A 16,573-nucleotide genomic window follows, 5' to 3' on the forward strand; every position below is an offset into this window, starting at 1 on the left:
ATATGCAAAACCATTTATTTAGTTTGAAATATATGGAAAGGAAAGGAAAAAAAAAAAAAAGGAACCTTCTCGGTTAACAGGGGGAAAAAACCTGAGAAAAGAACCATCTTGGAACTTGCCGCGCCAACCCGACCACATATGAACACAGGTTTCTCCGTCAACGTCTTGTTCTTAAGTCCCCACTTCACCACAATACTTTAATCACACCACCTCCCTCAAAGCTCTTCCCTTTTCCCAAAATGCCCCCCGATCCATGCCCCCCACCATGCAACCGCTCGAGGGCACTTTGGTCATCCATGTATTATCCGTCCGCCTCAGCTGCCAAGTCTCTTTATATGAGTGGTCTTCGTTCAAAGACTGAGGGCTTTCATGAAGTTCATGTTGTTCATATGAGATATCCAAACCAAAATTATTCTTATTATTATTATTTTTTTCTTTTTGGTCTCAGAAGCTATTAAAAGGAACTTGTCTTCCTTTTCTTCTTCTGCGAGCTATTATAGTTTCAGATTTTGCTGGTTCTGCCTCGAATCTTCTATTTAGGTTTTCGTTCTTTCTCTGCTTCGCGTTTAGCAATCACAATCAGATCCGTCGCAAATCATAGGTAATTCTTCATTGCCTTTTTCTACGTATCTATTTGTATCATTCTCTGTTTTCTTTCATGTTTCGTTTAATTGCTGCTCGAAATTGTTAGAAAGCATGCAAGTTTAGATTCCTGATATGGAATGGAAAGTTTTTTGTTATTGCGAATTCTTGTAATTTCTTTTGATAATTTTCTGACCCGATTGGCGAAGGGATGGATAGAATAGCTCATCAATTTAACATATCTTACCGTGCGATTTTGGGAACACTTTATGGTGAATTATATCTGAATGCGTTTTTCTATATCTCATTTGTCTTCTTTCAGTTGTTCGTTTTTCACTTTCTTTACTCTTCTAGTCTTCTATCATTTTTCAATACTTGAGGGCGCTGTTTCACTTGTCTTCTACTTGACAAGTGTTAGAAATTGCACGGATTTAGCTTTTCTAAGATTCCTGATTTGATGTGTTGTTATGGGGTCTTTTCTCTCTAATTTCCTCTTGTTCATGATTCCATGCATGTAAGGAAGTCATTTCTGAGTTCTGGTCCCGATTAAACGTACGTTTATTGGACCAAGTTAGAGACAGTAAGGTTTCTAATTAACACCTTGCAGTTTAAAAAGTTATTTCTAGTTTCCTTTGTTGTTGGTGTGATTTGCAAGGTGACTGTCAACTAAGTATTGCATGGGTTGAATAGTCGATCTGTAACATTTCTGTGGAAATGTGTTCTCTGAGATTGTTGGTTTTTCTGATTTCAGGATTCAGTTGTCATAGCAATTCTACGTTGAAGGTTATAAGTTTGTTCCTCTGAATCTTAATATGGGGCTTTGCCTCTGTAAGGTGAGCATATTAAAAATATCAATCAAAACCATTGCAAGTAGACTTAATAAAATTTGAAAGGTAATGGCTTTTGCACCTGTCTTTCGGTTGTGATGATGTTTTATCTCCAAAAAATTGCATATTCTTGCTGTGGAAGTCATTGATTTAGAAAGTGGCTGCAAATTCTGAGTGCTGGAGCAAAACTTAGTCTGTACTCAAGAATGAGTTTTCTTTGAATTGTGTGTATGTGCATTTCTCTTTGGCTGAAAGTTTGTAGTGTCAGCCTCAATCAGATGAAACTTTACATCTCCAGCCCACCTATGTAAACTTCGTTGTAAGTAGTCAGTAGCAGGTAGATTAGACAAGGATAATATAGAACAGATAAATTTTACAGGATGTCACGATTAGTTGTTGGTGAGAATGAACAATTATTAATTATCTTAGGCATTCTGATTTATACTGAAGTTTCTCAAATGGCACCCGTTGAAACTAAGAAAATGAGTTGCTAGTATGAAGTTTGTCACGATATATATCCTGCTCAAGTAGACAATATGACAGAGGCAAACAACATGCATATAGTGAGAGTGTTCAATATATTCAAACCATTCTTCAATGCAAATGAAACTTCCAAATTTGGTATGGTTTAGCCCAGGCTCTCCATGCTTCCACAGTAATTAATCATTGAGTAGATGTCAAATTGAACATGACTGGTAAAGTTGTGTTGATCCACGAGGATGAAATGCAAAGAATGAGAAATGGATCGAAGGGTAACATGGCGAATTAAAGGATGAGTTATTCTAGTAGCTTTTAGCATGTCTATTACAATAAAGAAAGTCATTAATATTTCATAAAGGGATGTTCTGATTCCTTGCTCAAACTGATCTGAGCCTACTTAGCTATGGACAGCAGTGGACCACGGATGGAACTTTTGATCTACTTGTACATTCCCCCTTCCTCAACCTGAAACTTCACATTATATGATGTTTCAGTGATTGCAGGAATCCTTCCGGACCAGTATGATTCAATAATATGCCAACTGTAGCTTAAAACTTTTGTCATCTGCCCATGTGGTATCCTCCTGAGTCCTGATCTTCTTTTTGTCCTCTCCAGTACTTGCTTCCTAGGAGAAGAAAAATGACAAATTTTTTATGTTTATGATAGTTCAGCATGATTGTGGAACCTTGATGCTTCTAAAATTCATTGTGCATCAGTCTGCTTATTTCATAACGTGTTGTTTTCTTCTGAATAAATTTAATGTTTTTAATGCTTGTAGTCTCGAGCTAAGGATGATGATTCTGATCATCGTGTGGAGTTGGCTTCTGGAAACGTACAACTTATTACCAGCAAAGAATCATGGGATCAAAAGGTTGAAGAAGCAACAAGGGATGGCAGAATTGTAAGTTTTCCATCGTAAAGATTTTGTCGACGCAGTAGGTCATTTGAAGGCCCGTTGCCATTTTTTTCTTGTGTTTTGGATGAACCTTACAATATCTTACCTTGCATTTCTATGTTTGATAACAGCCTTAGTAATCTTTGTCTATCATGCTTGACAATCCAATGTTACTGTACGAACTTTGATGGTCTAACTGCATTTGAGAGTACATATCAGCAAGATGCGCTTTATTTTTCTTTCCATATCATTCATGTTTTGTGATTCCAACTCAATCATATGCAGAAGCTATTGAACATGTTACTCTCTTATAGCTCGGTTATTTTTTTCATAATGAATATAACTAGATCTGATCATTGTATTTTCTTTGGAACTACCTGACCTACATAGCATGTGCCCTAGTTCAGAATCATGATACAACAAAAAGCTTAAAATGAAGTTTCAGGATATTAAAAGACTAAAGGTATAAAATGATCCTTTCAAAATTGGCATGTGATAATCCCCTAATTTATTATTGAGTTTGATAAAACCTCTTAAAATACAAGTTATGAACTCCACACACAATCACACTATTTTGCATGATGCACCATAGAGAAACTTTGTAAGTTTGGCCATCCTGCTCCCAGATTTTCAAGTATATTTTCCTTAGACTCGTTTTTGGTTCCTTAAAAAATCCTTCACCTCTTTCTTTAGATGCCATAATTAATTCTAAAACTGTATGCTCGACAGGTGATTGCAAATTTCAGTGCTGCATGGTGTGGTCCTTGTAAGGCTATTGCGCCGTATTACAGCGAGTTATCTGAGAAATACCCATCTTTGATGTTCTTGTTAATTGACGTGGATGAACTAGCTGTAAGTAGTGAAGCTCCAGATGTTATTATTCAATTTCATGATTTTCTAATTAGAATTTTTACGTGACATATTAATGGTTTAGTCCACAACTTCTTTTTCTTCTTTTTTAATCAAACGTCCACAACTTCAATATGAACATAAATTCTTCTAACATCAGCTAGGTGACGAAGATATCTTTTAGAAATTACTTTGAGAAAATTTCTGATGTGAGTGAAGACTTCTGATGTGAGTGAAGACGTGTAAGTCTCTGACATGGTTTTGTTTGTTGCAGGACTTCAGCACTTCATGGGACATCAAAGCCACTCCAACTTTCTTCTTTCTCAAAAATGGACAACAGATTGACAAACTTGTAGGAGCCAACAAACCAGAGCTGCAGAAGAAGATTAATGCCATTGTTGAACCAATTTCCAGTTCCCAGAGTCAATGGTGATGATTGCTGTTATCTTTAATAGGAAGAACTTATAGATTTTCTCCTTTTTTAATGACTGGCAGATTATCGGTAAACTTTCTTTTGTATTTTGCCGCTGATGTAAATATGACATTGCATTTGATGTTTTCCATGTAATTTGTGATCATTGTATTGTTTCCTTTTTGGGGCCTCCTGTACTCAGTGTATTACAATGTGTTTGTTTTTTGTGATAAGAAAAATTATCATCTTGCTGTCTCTCATAATGTGAAGTCATGAATTTGTATTTTCGCTTGTGATGGTGATATGAAGAAAGAGAGATAGAGAGATACAACTTTTTTTTTTTTTTTGCCTTTTAAGTCTCTCTTTGTACATGACATGAGCTGGTGGGACGATCTAAATTCCTGTAGTTGAGCTGGTGAGAGCTAGAGAAAGAGGAAGTCAAAGTTTTTGAATCAATAAAAGCATTCTTGAATAGTTGCTTCAGATGTTGAGATATATTGAAATGTCCATTTTAGCAAGTTTCTATTAATTCTCAGTCTCAGATTATATATTTGAAAAATTTATAAAGAACAAAATGGAGTGTAATGGAGGAAAAAATTAATATGATGGAATTATTTTATTTTCTCTTTCTTTGGAAGTTTACTATGGTTGTGGATGAAAATTTCCCTTTCTCCTCTCTTTCTTCTGGGGATTTTTTCTAAAAGTGGATGGGAAAGTATTGAAATAGTAGTCCCTTTTACATTGATATGTTGGATTGAGTTGTCGTTGTGAGAAAATTATCTTGAGAAGATACGTTAAACTAATTGAATTTTTAAGTCTATGCAAGATATACTCATGTATCTTACTTTTTAAGGAATGAGAATCTTATGTAAGTTCGAATCTGGGGATGGTACTTATATACTCAATTATTCGTAGTTTCTTATGCCCAAATTTGTTTAGTGTGTATAATTCAAAACAGATTCACGTATAAATGCCTACAATTGCTTGTGGCAAGTAACGAAGATGATGATGTGTTCAATTTTTGTAATTTGCAATGGATAATTGGTGCATAATGAGTGATCAGGAAGTTGGTGAAAAAAAGTGATTAGGAGAATAATTATTGCTGCTAACAAGTTAATTTTTAGATAAAGTAATAATGGACTCGTTTAATTGGTGAGTTTGTTCAATGAATGAAGCATTCAGTTTTAAAACATGCTCCCTTCCATTTTTATTAATGGACACCTTCTAATTTTTTTTTATCTTTAATAGAAGTCACATAAATAGTTGTGTGCATTACCACCTCTGTCTCAAATTATAGGATACTTTTAAAAAAAAAATTATCCTAAAATATAAAATACTTTGGGTAGATTAAGATTTTATTAAATGCATTAATTCTAATATTATCATTTCTTTTTTTATAATTAATTCTTGTCCATTCTCTTTTTAATATATTAAATGATGGCTATTTTTGAAAGTTTATATTTTTGTTTTTGAAAAGTAAGATTGTTAAGTATATTTAATAATTTTTATTGGTATGTAAGATTTTATTGAAGAGTATTTTAAAATTTGGGATGGAGGAATATTGCAAATTACTAAAAGAGGAATTTAATTCTAATTTAGTGTTTTTATATGGCTTCGTGTATACTGATTTCTCTCTCTTTAACAAGGGTAAATCTTAATGTTATTTTAAACTCTTAAGAGAAATTTAATGAATTAATTTCCCCTTCTTAATTCTAATGAGATCATTGAAAGTGACTTATAATAAGGATTGTATGTAGTAGTATTCTCTGGTCCAAAATGTAAGGCACTTTTAATCATTTCATAAAGATTAAGAAAAGTGGTTTGTATAATTAAAATGGTAAAAAAAAAAAAAAATTAATTTTAGATCCTAAATTTTTTCTCAATTTTGAATTAAATTCTTATATTTTTTTTGTTTTAATCATCTTTAAAGTTTGAGTGGTTAAATATGTTAATTCCCAACAAAAAATTCTTGAATTTTTTAAAAATTAAATTAAAAAATTTTATATTTTTATTATAAGATTATATAACTTTAGAATTAATTACATAATTTCTATAATTCAAAATTTATATAATCAAGTAATGTTTTCTAAATAACTTTTATATACTGTATATATATAATTTTAATAAAAAAATCAATAAAATTGTAAACTTTGTATTAAATTAAAATTTCTTTTTGTTTTTTGGATAAAAGTATTAAATCAATTTTTATATAATTTTTAAAATTATTTTTTTTGGAAAATTTAATCATTCATTAATAATTTTAACCTACTAATATATTTAATGGATCAAATTATATAAAGACTTAATTAAAATAAAAATAAATTGTAGTGATCTAATTCAAAACCGATGAAAACTAAAAGAACTTGTAGATTATTTTTTTCCCAAAAAATATCACTGCATTTCAATGTTATCATTCAATTAAAATCATTCTATTTTTTATTAAAAAACCGTTCTATTTTAATTACCTTTAATTTCTCTCTATAATACAATTAATAAGGGCATTGGGGGAAAAGAATTTAATTTAGTATTGACTTTTTACAAAATATCTTATATCTTAAATCAACATTAATAGAAAATGTTTTATATTTTGAACCGAGTGTCGGATTATATTTTTCTAAGCAATCATCAAAAAGTAAAAACATCATACCAACAAAAATTTGGTCTAATGAAAGTGATTAATCTTTCATAATATAGTAAGGGAGAATGATAATTAAGGACCATTTAAGAATATTAATCCTAATTACAGACCATAAAATTTTAAAATTTTAGTTAAGGATCATGGTCCTTAATTGTGATAAAAAAATATAATTTGTCAAGCGCAGTTTTCAGTGTTGCCACTTGAGAATTCACTAACTCAACTTGAGAAAATTTGTAACATATATTGTAAAAACATGAAACCTCACTTGAAAATTAATTATTTAACAAAAAACGCCACTTGAAAATTTACTAATTTGAAAAAATTTCTAATGTATATTGTGAAAACATGAAACTCCACTTGAAAATTAATTTTTTTAATAAAAAACACTAATTTGAACAAGTCACTTTTTATTAATGATTCTTAAGTAGGGTTTCATTTTTTCACAATATGCGTTAAAATTTTTTTTAAGTTTAGTTAGTGAATTCTCAAGTGGTGCTTTTTGTTAAACATTCCATTTCTAAGTGGGATTTCATATTTTCACAATATACGTTAGTAATTTTCTCAAGTTAGGTTAGTGAATTTTCAAGTCGCGTTAGTGAATCCCACCTCACAAATTATATTTTTTTTATTACAATTAAGGATCATGGTTCTTAACTGAGATTTTAAAATTTCATGATCCGTAATTGAGATTAATGTTCTTAGAAGATCCTTAATTGTCATTCTCCCATATAGTAAATTAATATTTAAATTTTTTTGCTAGGAGATGAGTACCCATTTAGTACTTGATCATATCTCGAATAGAATTGCTTTCAATAGAAGAATACATATAAATAATAAAAAAAAGTAAAAACATCATATATTTGTTAAAACTATCATAATTTTGAGAAAAATTAAACGCAAGGGAAATTATTTAGGAAAAGATAATTGAAAAAATGAATAGATTTTATATATCATAGAGAGAACAATAGTCAAGCTCTAAATTATCAATTTAGTAATAATCAAGTTCTTAATAATTTTTTTTAAAAAATAATTTACAAATATCAATCAAACAATTACAAAATAAAAATTTTATTTATAAATCGAGAATTCCATTTGAAACATGACCACCTGATTTGTAATCAACACTTCTAAATTTACAAAGGCTTAAATTTTTATTTTCAATTAGTTTTTGTTTAAAAAAATTATCAAGATCTAACTATTTACACTTTGACATTCTCCCTATATTATATTGATAGTAATTGATAGCGATTGATTCCAATAGATTGATAATTAATAATGATGATATTATTTTTGAAATTCTCAATGATGATGTTGACACACGAATACAGATAGAATATGAAAAAAATTGTTACACATCCATGGCAGCCAACATCACCTCTTAATCTCAATCTCAACTAGAGACAACTGGCATATATATATATATATATATATATATTTGTTTTTTATTTTTTAATTCCCTTAATTTAATGTGAAATGACATGTATTTTTCACATAAAAAATTTAAAAAAATTACATTATTGATATATAATATGTGAATATTATAATTTATTGTACATTTTTCTCTGCAAAAATCCACAGAAAATTCATCATCACTCGGGTTTCTTCAACTTCCCTGTACTGCCAAGGGATTTGGAGGGTTAACCATCTAAATTTGTTCAACAACATGATATTTTGATGCTTAATTAGTGAAATCTCTTTCTTACGTTCTCTGATTGTCATGCATATTTTGATAATTAGGTAAATTTAGGAGAGGCTTGTTTCTTGAAGTTGAACCACAAATATCACTGTAGGAACATGACACGCAACGATTCTATGACATTTCTCTCGTCATATATGGGAAAAAGGAAAGATTTAATTCTTTATTTAATTAATACTCCCTCTGTTTAAAAATGTAAGGCATTTTTAATTTTTTAAAATATAATCATTATTTTTTTTTCAAAAATGTCCTTATTGATAGTGATTTTATATTTATTGTAAGGTGTTTAATAGGGGTAAATATGAAAAGGTATAGTTAGTTGGAAAGTAGATAACTACTTTATTGAGAAGTGAGATTCGATTAAAAATATCTCATATTTTTTAATAGAGGGAGTAATCATTTTCCCATTAAGAAAAGAAAAAATGACAATTGGAGACTCCATAAGAATAATAATTATAATTACAAATACTGAATTATTACAATCTCAATAATAAACAATGACTCTCGCTCACAATAAAGTATATTTTGTCAATTGACTTGATATTTACAATTAATTTTTGTAAATTCTTAATTAACATTACAAAGATTCCAAAATATGTTTTTTGTTGATTTCCTACGCAATTTATTTATATATTGATGGTAAAAAAATCACAATTGATTGGCTTAAAATTTATAATTGTGTAAATTATAAATTTATATTATAAATAATTTTAAGTGTATTTTGTTGATTTCACAATTGACTATTTGCATTTTCAATTGCATACAAGGACTATAATTTATTATTAAAATCTCAAAATTTAAGGTTTGTATTTATAATTAATGTTTTTATGGTCCCTAATTGCAATGTTCCCTTATTAAAAATTATATACTTAGAAAGAGAAAGACTTAGCTATTTAACTTTATATATCTAATATATTTTTCTCTAATCAAATCAAAGCAAGTGGATCTTAAAATGTTAATAGTATTAATAAAAAAAACTTGTTATAGAATTAATTATACATAACATATTTAAACGTATTGATTTAATTAAAAACAATTATATAAACTATATAAAGTTAAATACATAATATTTTTCCTACTTAAAATATATATTTGTTTTTTATTGCGTGCAAAAATACTTTGATTAGAAATAATCATGTTTGAAACATAGTTAAATATTAAATACAAGCACGTTTTGAGAAATATTTAGATAAAGTTTGATTTGTATATTCATTTTATCTATTAAATACTCCCTTCATCCTTATTATATATAAGAGGTTTTTTAAAATCTTGTTTTGCTCCTAAATATTAGAGATTGTTAGTATATTTTTAATGATGGAACCATTACACCTTTAGTAAATTGAAAAGAGAAAAAGACAAGTACTCTTATTAATTTATTTTAAAAAAAGATATTCATTTTTTATTTACAATAATTAGGGACAAAATTAAAATATTATCCTGCTTTTAATTAAATAACTAACTTTTAATGGTTTGCTTGATTCGGTTAAAAATATCTTATATATAAGATGAAGGGAGTAGAATTTTAATAGTCAATACTCCTTCTAGTTCAAAATATAATGTCCATTTTCTCCATTTAAAAATATAAGGCATTTTTAATTGAATCTCACTCTCCAATAAAGTAGTTACCTATTTTTAAATTAACCTTATCTTTTCATATTTATCTCTATTAAATACTCTATAATAAGTATAAAGTCATTATCAATAGGGCACTTTTGAAAAAAAGATAATAAGTACACCTTGAAAGACTAAAAATACGTTACATTTTTTAACATTCAACTCCTCAAAAAATGCTTTATATTTTTGAACGGAGGGAGTATTCAAAGATTTAGTTTTGGTTCTAAGTATAAGGTCTCATTTTCTTTTCTTTTTTCATATATAATTTTTCTTTCCAATAATATCCCTATATAGTGGATGCATTTTCACTCAACATATTCAATTTTAATCATTAAATTATATGAATATTTAAAAAAACAATTATCTACGTATTAATTACAAATAATCAACATATCGTTTATAATTAAATGTGAGATGAAACATACTCATGATAATTTATTTTTACTTGAATCTCACGATAATTTATTAACAAAGTAGGTTTCAATAAATTTCATATAATATAAGGATTTATAAATGAGACGGCCGCTTATTGTAAATTTAAAACAAGGAGCTAAATTTTGTATTACATATTTTTGATTGAATAAGCGAAGAAATTAGAACCGTGACAAGAAATTAGAACCGTGACAAGCAAACATGTTAAATAAACAAAGCGAGTTTGATAAAGAGAGCTGTATTGTCTACATACATAAAATTTTAATGTTGTTTGGCATCCAGGTGTCCTCTATTGTTATACAGTTTTCATTGAATCTAATCATCAAGATGACAAATCCACTCTCACACGCGTTAGTGCCAGACTGCCCCTGCTTTTTTTAAAAAAAAAAAAAAATTGTTTGTCATTGTGTTGGTAAGACACTACGCAAAAAGTCAATAGAGTTGTATCTTTTTTTTTTTTTTAACAAATGTCCTTAGTAATTATAATGTAAAGACAGATTATACAGAAATAAATTAAAAATTTAAATTATATTGATTTGAATTGAAAGTAATCTTGTAAAGTGGTGTTAATTTTTTGGGATAATGACAATAAAATTGTTTTACTTATATAAATGACAACTTAGTCCTCCTAAAATATCATAATTTTAAATTCTTAAAAAAAATTTTATCATTAAAAATTAATATAAATAATTAAATTATCCTTAGTTTAGGATTTCAAATGTGGACTTATAAATTATTGTTGCATTCTCGCAATTTAAAAAAAAAAGTTATAAATTTAGAATAAAAATTTGAGTGTCAATTGATATTTACAACACTTGAAATATAAGATTTCAAATATAATTTGTAAATTGCTATTAAATTTTGTAATTTTTAGAAGAAAATTATGAATTTTAAAACAAATCTTGTGAATGATTATTAATATTTGAACTAAGAGCAATTTCATCATTTATATGAATTCTTTAATGATAGAAAAATTCTAAAAACTTCATTGGTATTATGACATTTTAAAAATAAATATCATTTATATAATTCAAAAAAATTTTATTGTCATTTTTTTTAATTTTTTACTATTTTAATAATATAAAATAATTTTAATTATTTTCTAAATCCTTATGAAGTACTCCTTTAATCTTTCAATCCTATATACAAGTGACTTTATAAAAAAAATATTTATATTTAATAAAGATAAGTTAAATTTTTTTATATTTTAAATAAGAACTATAATATTATAATCTCAAAAAATTTACAGAAAAATGGGAGCAGTTATTGCAAGATTAGAGTCAAAAGCCATAACTCCTAAAAGGCCACTCCACATGGTCACAGCTAAAGTGGGACCCACCCGCACCATCTATCCAGCGCAAATCATGCTAATGTGGGCATGTAGCGCGTGTCTTTCTGTGGTGCATTTTCTTGTTGTTTTAAATCGAATTGCTATAATTTTAAATTTTAAATTCTACGTAAAGCATCGGAGTTTTAACTCTAAGAATTTAATTAAAAATTATAGATGAAATTTAATTATTAATAAGTTTAAAAAAGTTTATAACTTTAATTTAATTTAAAAAAATTAAAGTGAAAATAATTTTAATGGTAAAAAAACCCGAACTACCTTTTATTAATTGTGTAGAATTATTAATTATTAATTTTTTACTTTATTTGTTAATTTACTAATATGATTGTAAATTACATAAATTTATATGTCAATAATTATACAAGATTTAATATTAATTGTTCAATCACAAACAACAATATTTATTATTAATTTACTAACTTTACTTGTTAATTTATTAATATTAGTTATAAAATATTGATAGGTATTGTCATTTACAGATGATATTAGTAAATTAATAATTAATGTTATTACTTGTCTGATAAATGGATGTAATTTACAGTTTATATTGTAAATTAACAAGTAAAATAAAAAAATTAACAATTAATGATTCTTCACGATAAATGAAGGTAGTTTGATTTTTTTATTGTTGAAAATATTTTTACTTTAATTTTTTTATACTGAACTGAAATTTTAAATTTTTTAAAATCCACTAATAATTAAATCCTATCATTGTTCCTCAATTGAAATTCTCCCTTTAACTTATTGCCTAATTATTATAAATTTTATTAGCGCAACCTAAATTGTTGAAAATCAATTTTCTTTTGGCATCAACTGTTCAACACAGCACACCCATAACCCTAGATTAAACCAGCAATGATTGTACTTTTTTCCAGCGGTAGTAAGAATTCAATGTTTTTAAACAAATTACTAAATTTTTTAAAAGAAAAGACTCGCTAAAACTTCTATTACTTCTCAATGTTATCATTTACCTCTCATAATTTTCAGCCGAAAAAATCCCTCAAGATTTTTCTATTTCAAGGAGGAATTATATTCCGGAGGATAAAAGCAGGGATAACCAATAAAAAAAAATATACAGTCACATCATTATTGCTTTAAAGAAATATTTATAAGGATAAATATGTGATTGCCCGCACATATTGAACAAAAGTTTCAAGGGACGGCAATGAAATGGTTAACCTGAACATGTTTCATCCTCATGTAATGTGGTCACAATTGCAACTTACAAGATCAAAACAAATCAGACAAGATATATAACATACATGAAATTAAATAAGAATGTTTAAAATTCAATTTTGATTCCATTCATCAACATCAACAGCTTCGAACTCGAGATACGTATGATGTAGCCCTCATGCTTGTGTTTAGCTTCTTGCATGATGACATTAACGTCCTTTTGGATTCATGATCTGTGAAAATACTGCGCTTGGTGTTAATCCATCAGAGTCTTCACTGGCCAGGCTCCGACCACCGATGCTCATACTCATCCCAGAGCTTCTGGAATCGGTTACATTGCCGTCGAAACCCGGTAATGCATCGTTCGGGTCCTTCCCTTTGGAGTTTACATACAGTGGCTCATCCTCATCAATGTGATGCATTCCTCCAATGCCCTTACCGCTCTCGTCCGCGCTCTCTTGCAGCTGCAAAGCAAACTCAAGGTTCCACAGCACATCCCCCATCGATGGCCTTTCGATGCCCTGATCAGCCACGCACTTCATTGCAGTCTCGGCAAACTTTTTGAAGCATTCTGGGGCTATCTTGCCTTTCAAGTAAGGATCAACGAGATGGTCGAGAATGCCCTTCTTGTAGCAATGAGCAGCCCACTCTGCCAAGCTCACTTGCTCTTTTGGAAGGGTTGGATTCAAAGCTGGACGAGCACACAAGATCTCGAAAAGAACCACCCCAAAGGAGTAAACATCAGATTTGTCAGTCAGCTGTTGCCTCCTGAAGTATTCTGGATCCAAGTACCCAAAACTACCCTTAACTACGGTGCTCACATGTGTGTTATCCAATGTTGGACCCGTTTTTGACAATCCAAAATCAGAAACCTTTGCTACCCACTTCTCATCCAGTAAAATGTTAGTAGTCTTCACATCTCTATGGATGATAGTGTGCTTGGCACCAGTGTGTAGATAGTGTAAACCTCGAGCAGCTCCAATGCATATCTCAAGCCTCTGCTTCCATGATAGTGGAGGTTTCTGGGTCTTGTACAGATGCTCCCGGAGAGTTCCATGAGCCATGTAGTCATAAACAAGGATCATTTCAGTGTTCTCTTCGCAGTAGCCAATCAGTGAAACAAGATGCCGGTGGCGAAGTTTAGAGAGCATTTCAATCTCAGTTTGGAACTCATGTACCCCCTGCTCAGAAAGAGGGTTCCCACGTTTGATTGCTACCTTGGTCGTTGCACCATCAATTTCTCCTTTGTAAACCTTACCAAATCCTCCCACACCAAGGAGCAAAGCCTCATCAAAGTTGTTTGTTGCAGCCTGAATTTCAGCAAATGAGAAATGCCGACAAAGGTTTGATGGGAGTGACGAAGCATAGCTTCCTGTGGTGTTCGTCTTGGCAGAACCAGCAGAGTGTGAGTTACCATAAAGAGAAAGAGGAAGCCAGCCAGATGGCCCTTCACTTGTACCGGAATCCTTCTTGCCATGCCTCCTACGACGTGAAGCAGAAAAGGCAATGAGTCCGATAACAATTAATAGAACTACTCCCCCACTAACACCTCCAGCAATTGCTCCTATTTGACTCTTTGATTGGCCTTTACTTGGGCTTCTAGCCAATGACGGATCAATAACATCTTGCTGTGGAGCAGGAATAGGATTCGGCCCAGCAAGATTACCAGTAGGATCATTTATTTTGAATATCTCCACTCCATTCAATATTGCATCTAAGTACTGAGGCTTTGACTGATCATCCGGATGTAGTGCAAGCCACAGATCCTGTTGAGGCTGCCCAGCAGGTACAAACACAACATAATCCTTATGCACTGGAACCCCATTATCATGTGGAAGAGCATATTGCTTTGCCCAAGCAATAACATCTGCTCCATCTTCAGCAGTTTGATTGCCGAGGAATACATCAAACACCCTTTGATTTATCTCGGTAATATTTGTAGAACCCTCACAAAAATGGAGTCTCACAAGATAAGAAAACCCAGAATCGACAGAGAAAATCCAAGTCAAATTGTAATTCATGTTGATATTGGCATTCGGCCCCATTGATCTAGCTGTAGAGTAGACATCAACAGGAGCAATATATGAGGGTGTTCCTGGGGGATACGTGATGTTAACCTCAGGATCAGCAGGCTCAGTGACTCCATAACCAGCACCATAAAGATACAAAGTATCACCCGACCATGACCTGAACAAACCAGTATCATGGGAAGGCGAGATGTCATTCCCACCAACATTCAGCCTATAAACAGTCTGAAGAGCAGTGCTATTATCAAAAGTGTAAGGAGTATTTGTACCCACAATCTCGGGACTATCACTTGAAGCACCATAAATATCAGGAGGCATAGACACAATCTCAATCCCATTAACAAAGGCATACGCATTAGAAGCATTGGGAGATGGAGTAAAAGTTACATTCAGCCTATCTCCTTCAACATTGACCAAATATTCATTCACAAGAGAGTCATAGTTCAAAGCTAATACCGTTTGAGCGACACTGAAGTTCCTAAGAAGCGTGTAGGATTGAGCAGCGACGGAGAAGAGCGCATTGGAGGCGTTGAGTCCGTCGTAAGAAGAAGGGTAGAAGTAGAGACGGATGAATTTCCGACCAGATGACACCGGAAAACTGTAGGTGAATTCCGACTGAAACACACGCGCCGTCATATACGGAACTTCCGGCACGGCGGGGTCTTGTGTTGCAGCATCAGCTTTTTTGGACTTTCCTGTAGAGGACAAGAACTTGGACCCAACATCAGAAGTCCATTTTCTTCCATCAGTATCGGTTGAATCTGGAGGACCCCCACAGCTCAAGAGGATTTTATCAGGCGGCACATAATCCGCAGCTCGAACAACTTGAAATGCTAAGAACAGAACCCATGGGAGAAACAAGTTGATGTTTCTCATGACCCAAAGCCTCCTAGTGTTGCCGATGATCAGAGAAATTCAACAAAATCTGAACTCGAAAGAGCCCACCAGATCGGGAAGTAATGGATATCAAACTCAAAACAAAAATCCACAGAGAAGTTAGCGGGAAGAAGAAGCTAACCCAGAATGATGAAGACAATTTAAGACTCTGCGGAAACAAGTAAGAGCAGAGAGATCTAAAAGCAAGCAGGATTGGAAGAAGATTTCTGAAACCAGAAAGGGAAAGAAAATGAAATAAAAGCTCATTCTGAAACACTCGCAAATCGTTACTTTAGTAATGCGCGTCTGGATCGTCCAAATAATATTTGAACGGTTCAGATCATTCTAGCCAATTAGCTGGCTGTTACAAGTTGCTTAGTATAAAATCAAAAAAGAAAAAAAGAAATCGATTGCCTTAATTAAAAGCTTGGGAAACAGATGTTGTGGAGCCTGAAATGACGATTACGACCTTGCGACGGTGGGATATTTGCTAGGGGGCCACTCGTGACAGATCAGAGATACGGTGAAAGGCGTGGTGGTCCCCACGCGTTTTCCTCAGTGTACTGCAGTCCACCATGTACATGAAGTGCCTCCCTGTCGAGTTTGGTGATTCCATTTATCAATTATTAATTGTGATTCTTCCCATACTGAACAAAAAATATTTAATATATCCGTTATGGTTGGGGAAAAAAAATTTGTTGCTAGTTTTTATATGATAATG

The 16,573-nt window shown here is 31.1% G+C and overlaps 2 protein-coding genes across 2 annotated transcripts; one reads left to right on the forward strand and one right to left on the reverse strand.

Annotated features, from left to right (window-relative positions):
- The first annotated feature begins 276 nt into the window (after nt 1–276).
- LOC129290194 (thioredoxin H-type) lies at nt 277–4,300 on the forward strand. Its single transcript, XM_054926904.1, has 5 exons — nt 277–601; nt 1,334–1,415; nt 2,668–2,790; nt 3,514–3,636; nt 3,908–4,300. Exons 2-5 carry the CDS (start codon nt 1,395–1,397, stop codon nt 4,064–4,066), a joined length of 426 nt encoding a protein of 141 aa, XP_054782879.1. The 5' UTR covers nt 277–601; nt 1,334–1,394; the 3' UTR covers nt 4,067–4,300.
- An 8,639-nt stretch (nt 4,301–12,939) lies between these two features.
- Nucleotides 12,940–16,117, reverse strand: LOC129291011 (receptor-like protein kinase FERONIA). The gene has a single exon (XM_054928094.1). It carries the CDS (start codon nt 15,850–15,852, stop codon nt 13,159–13,161), a length of 2,694 nt encoding a protein of 897 aa, XP_054784069.1. The 5' UTR covers nt 15,853–16,117; the 3' UTR covers nt 12,940–13,158.
- Between the last annotated feature and the right edge of the window lie 456 nt (nt 16,118–16,573).

Source organism: Prosopis cineraria, unplaced genomic scaffold (genome assembly GCF_029017545.1).
Source record: "Prosopis cineraria cultivar Desert tree isolate PC_DT_omini unplaced genomic scaffold, ASM2901754v1 PC13, whole genome shotgun sequence".
Lineage (NCBI taxonomy): Eukaryota > Viridiplantae > Streptophyta > Magnoliopsida > Fabales > Fabaceae > Prosopis > Prosopis cineraria.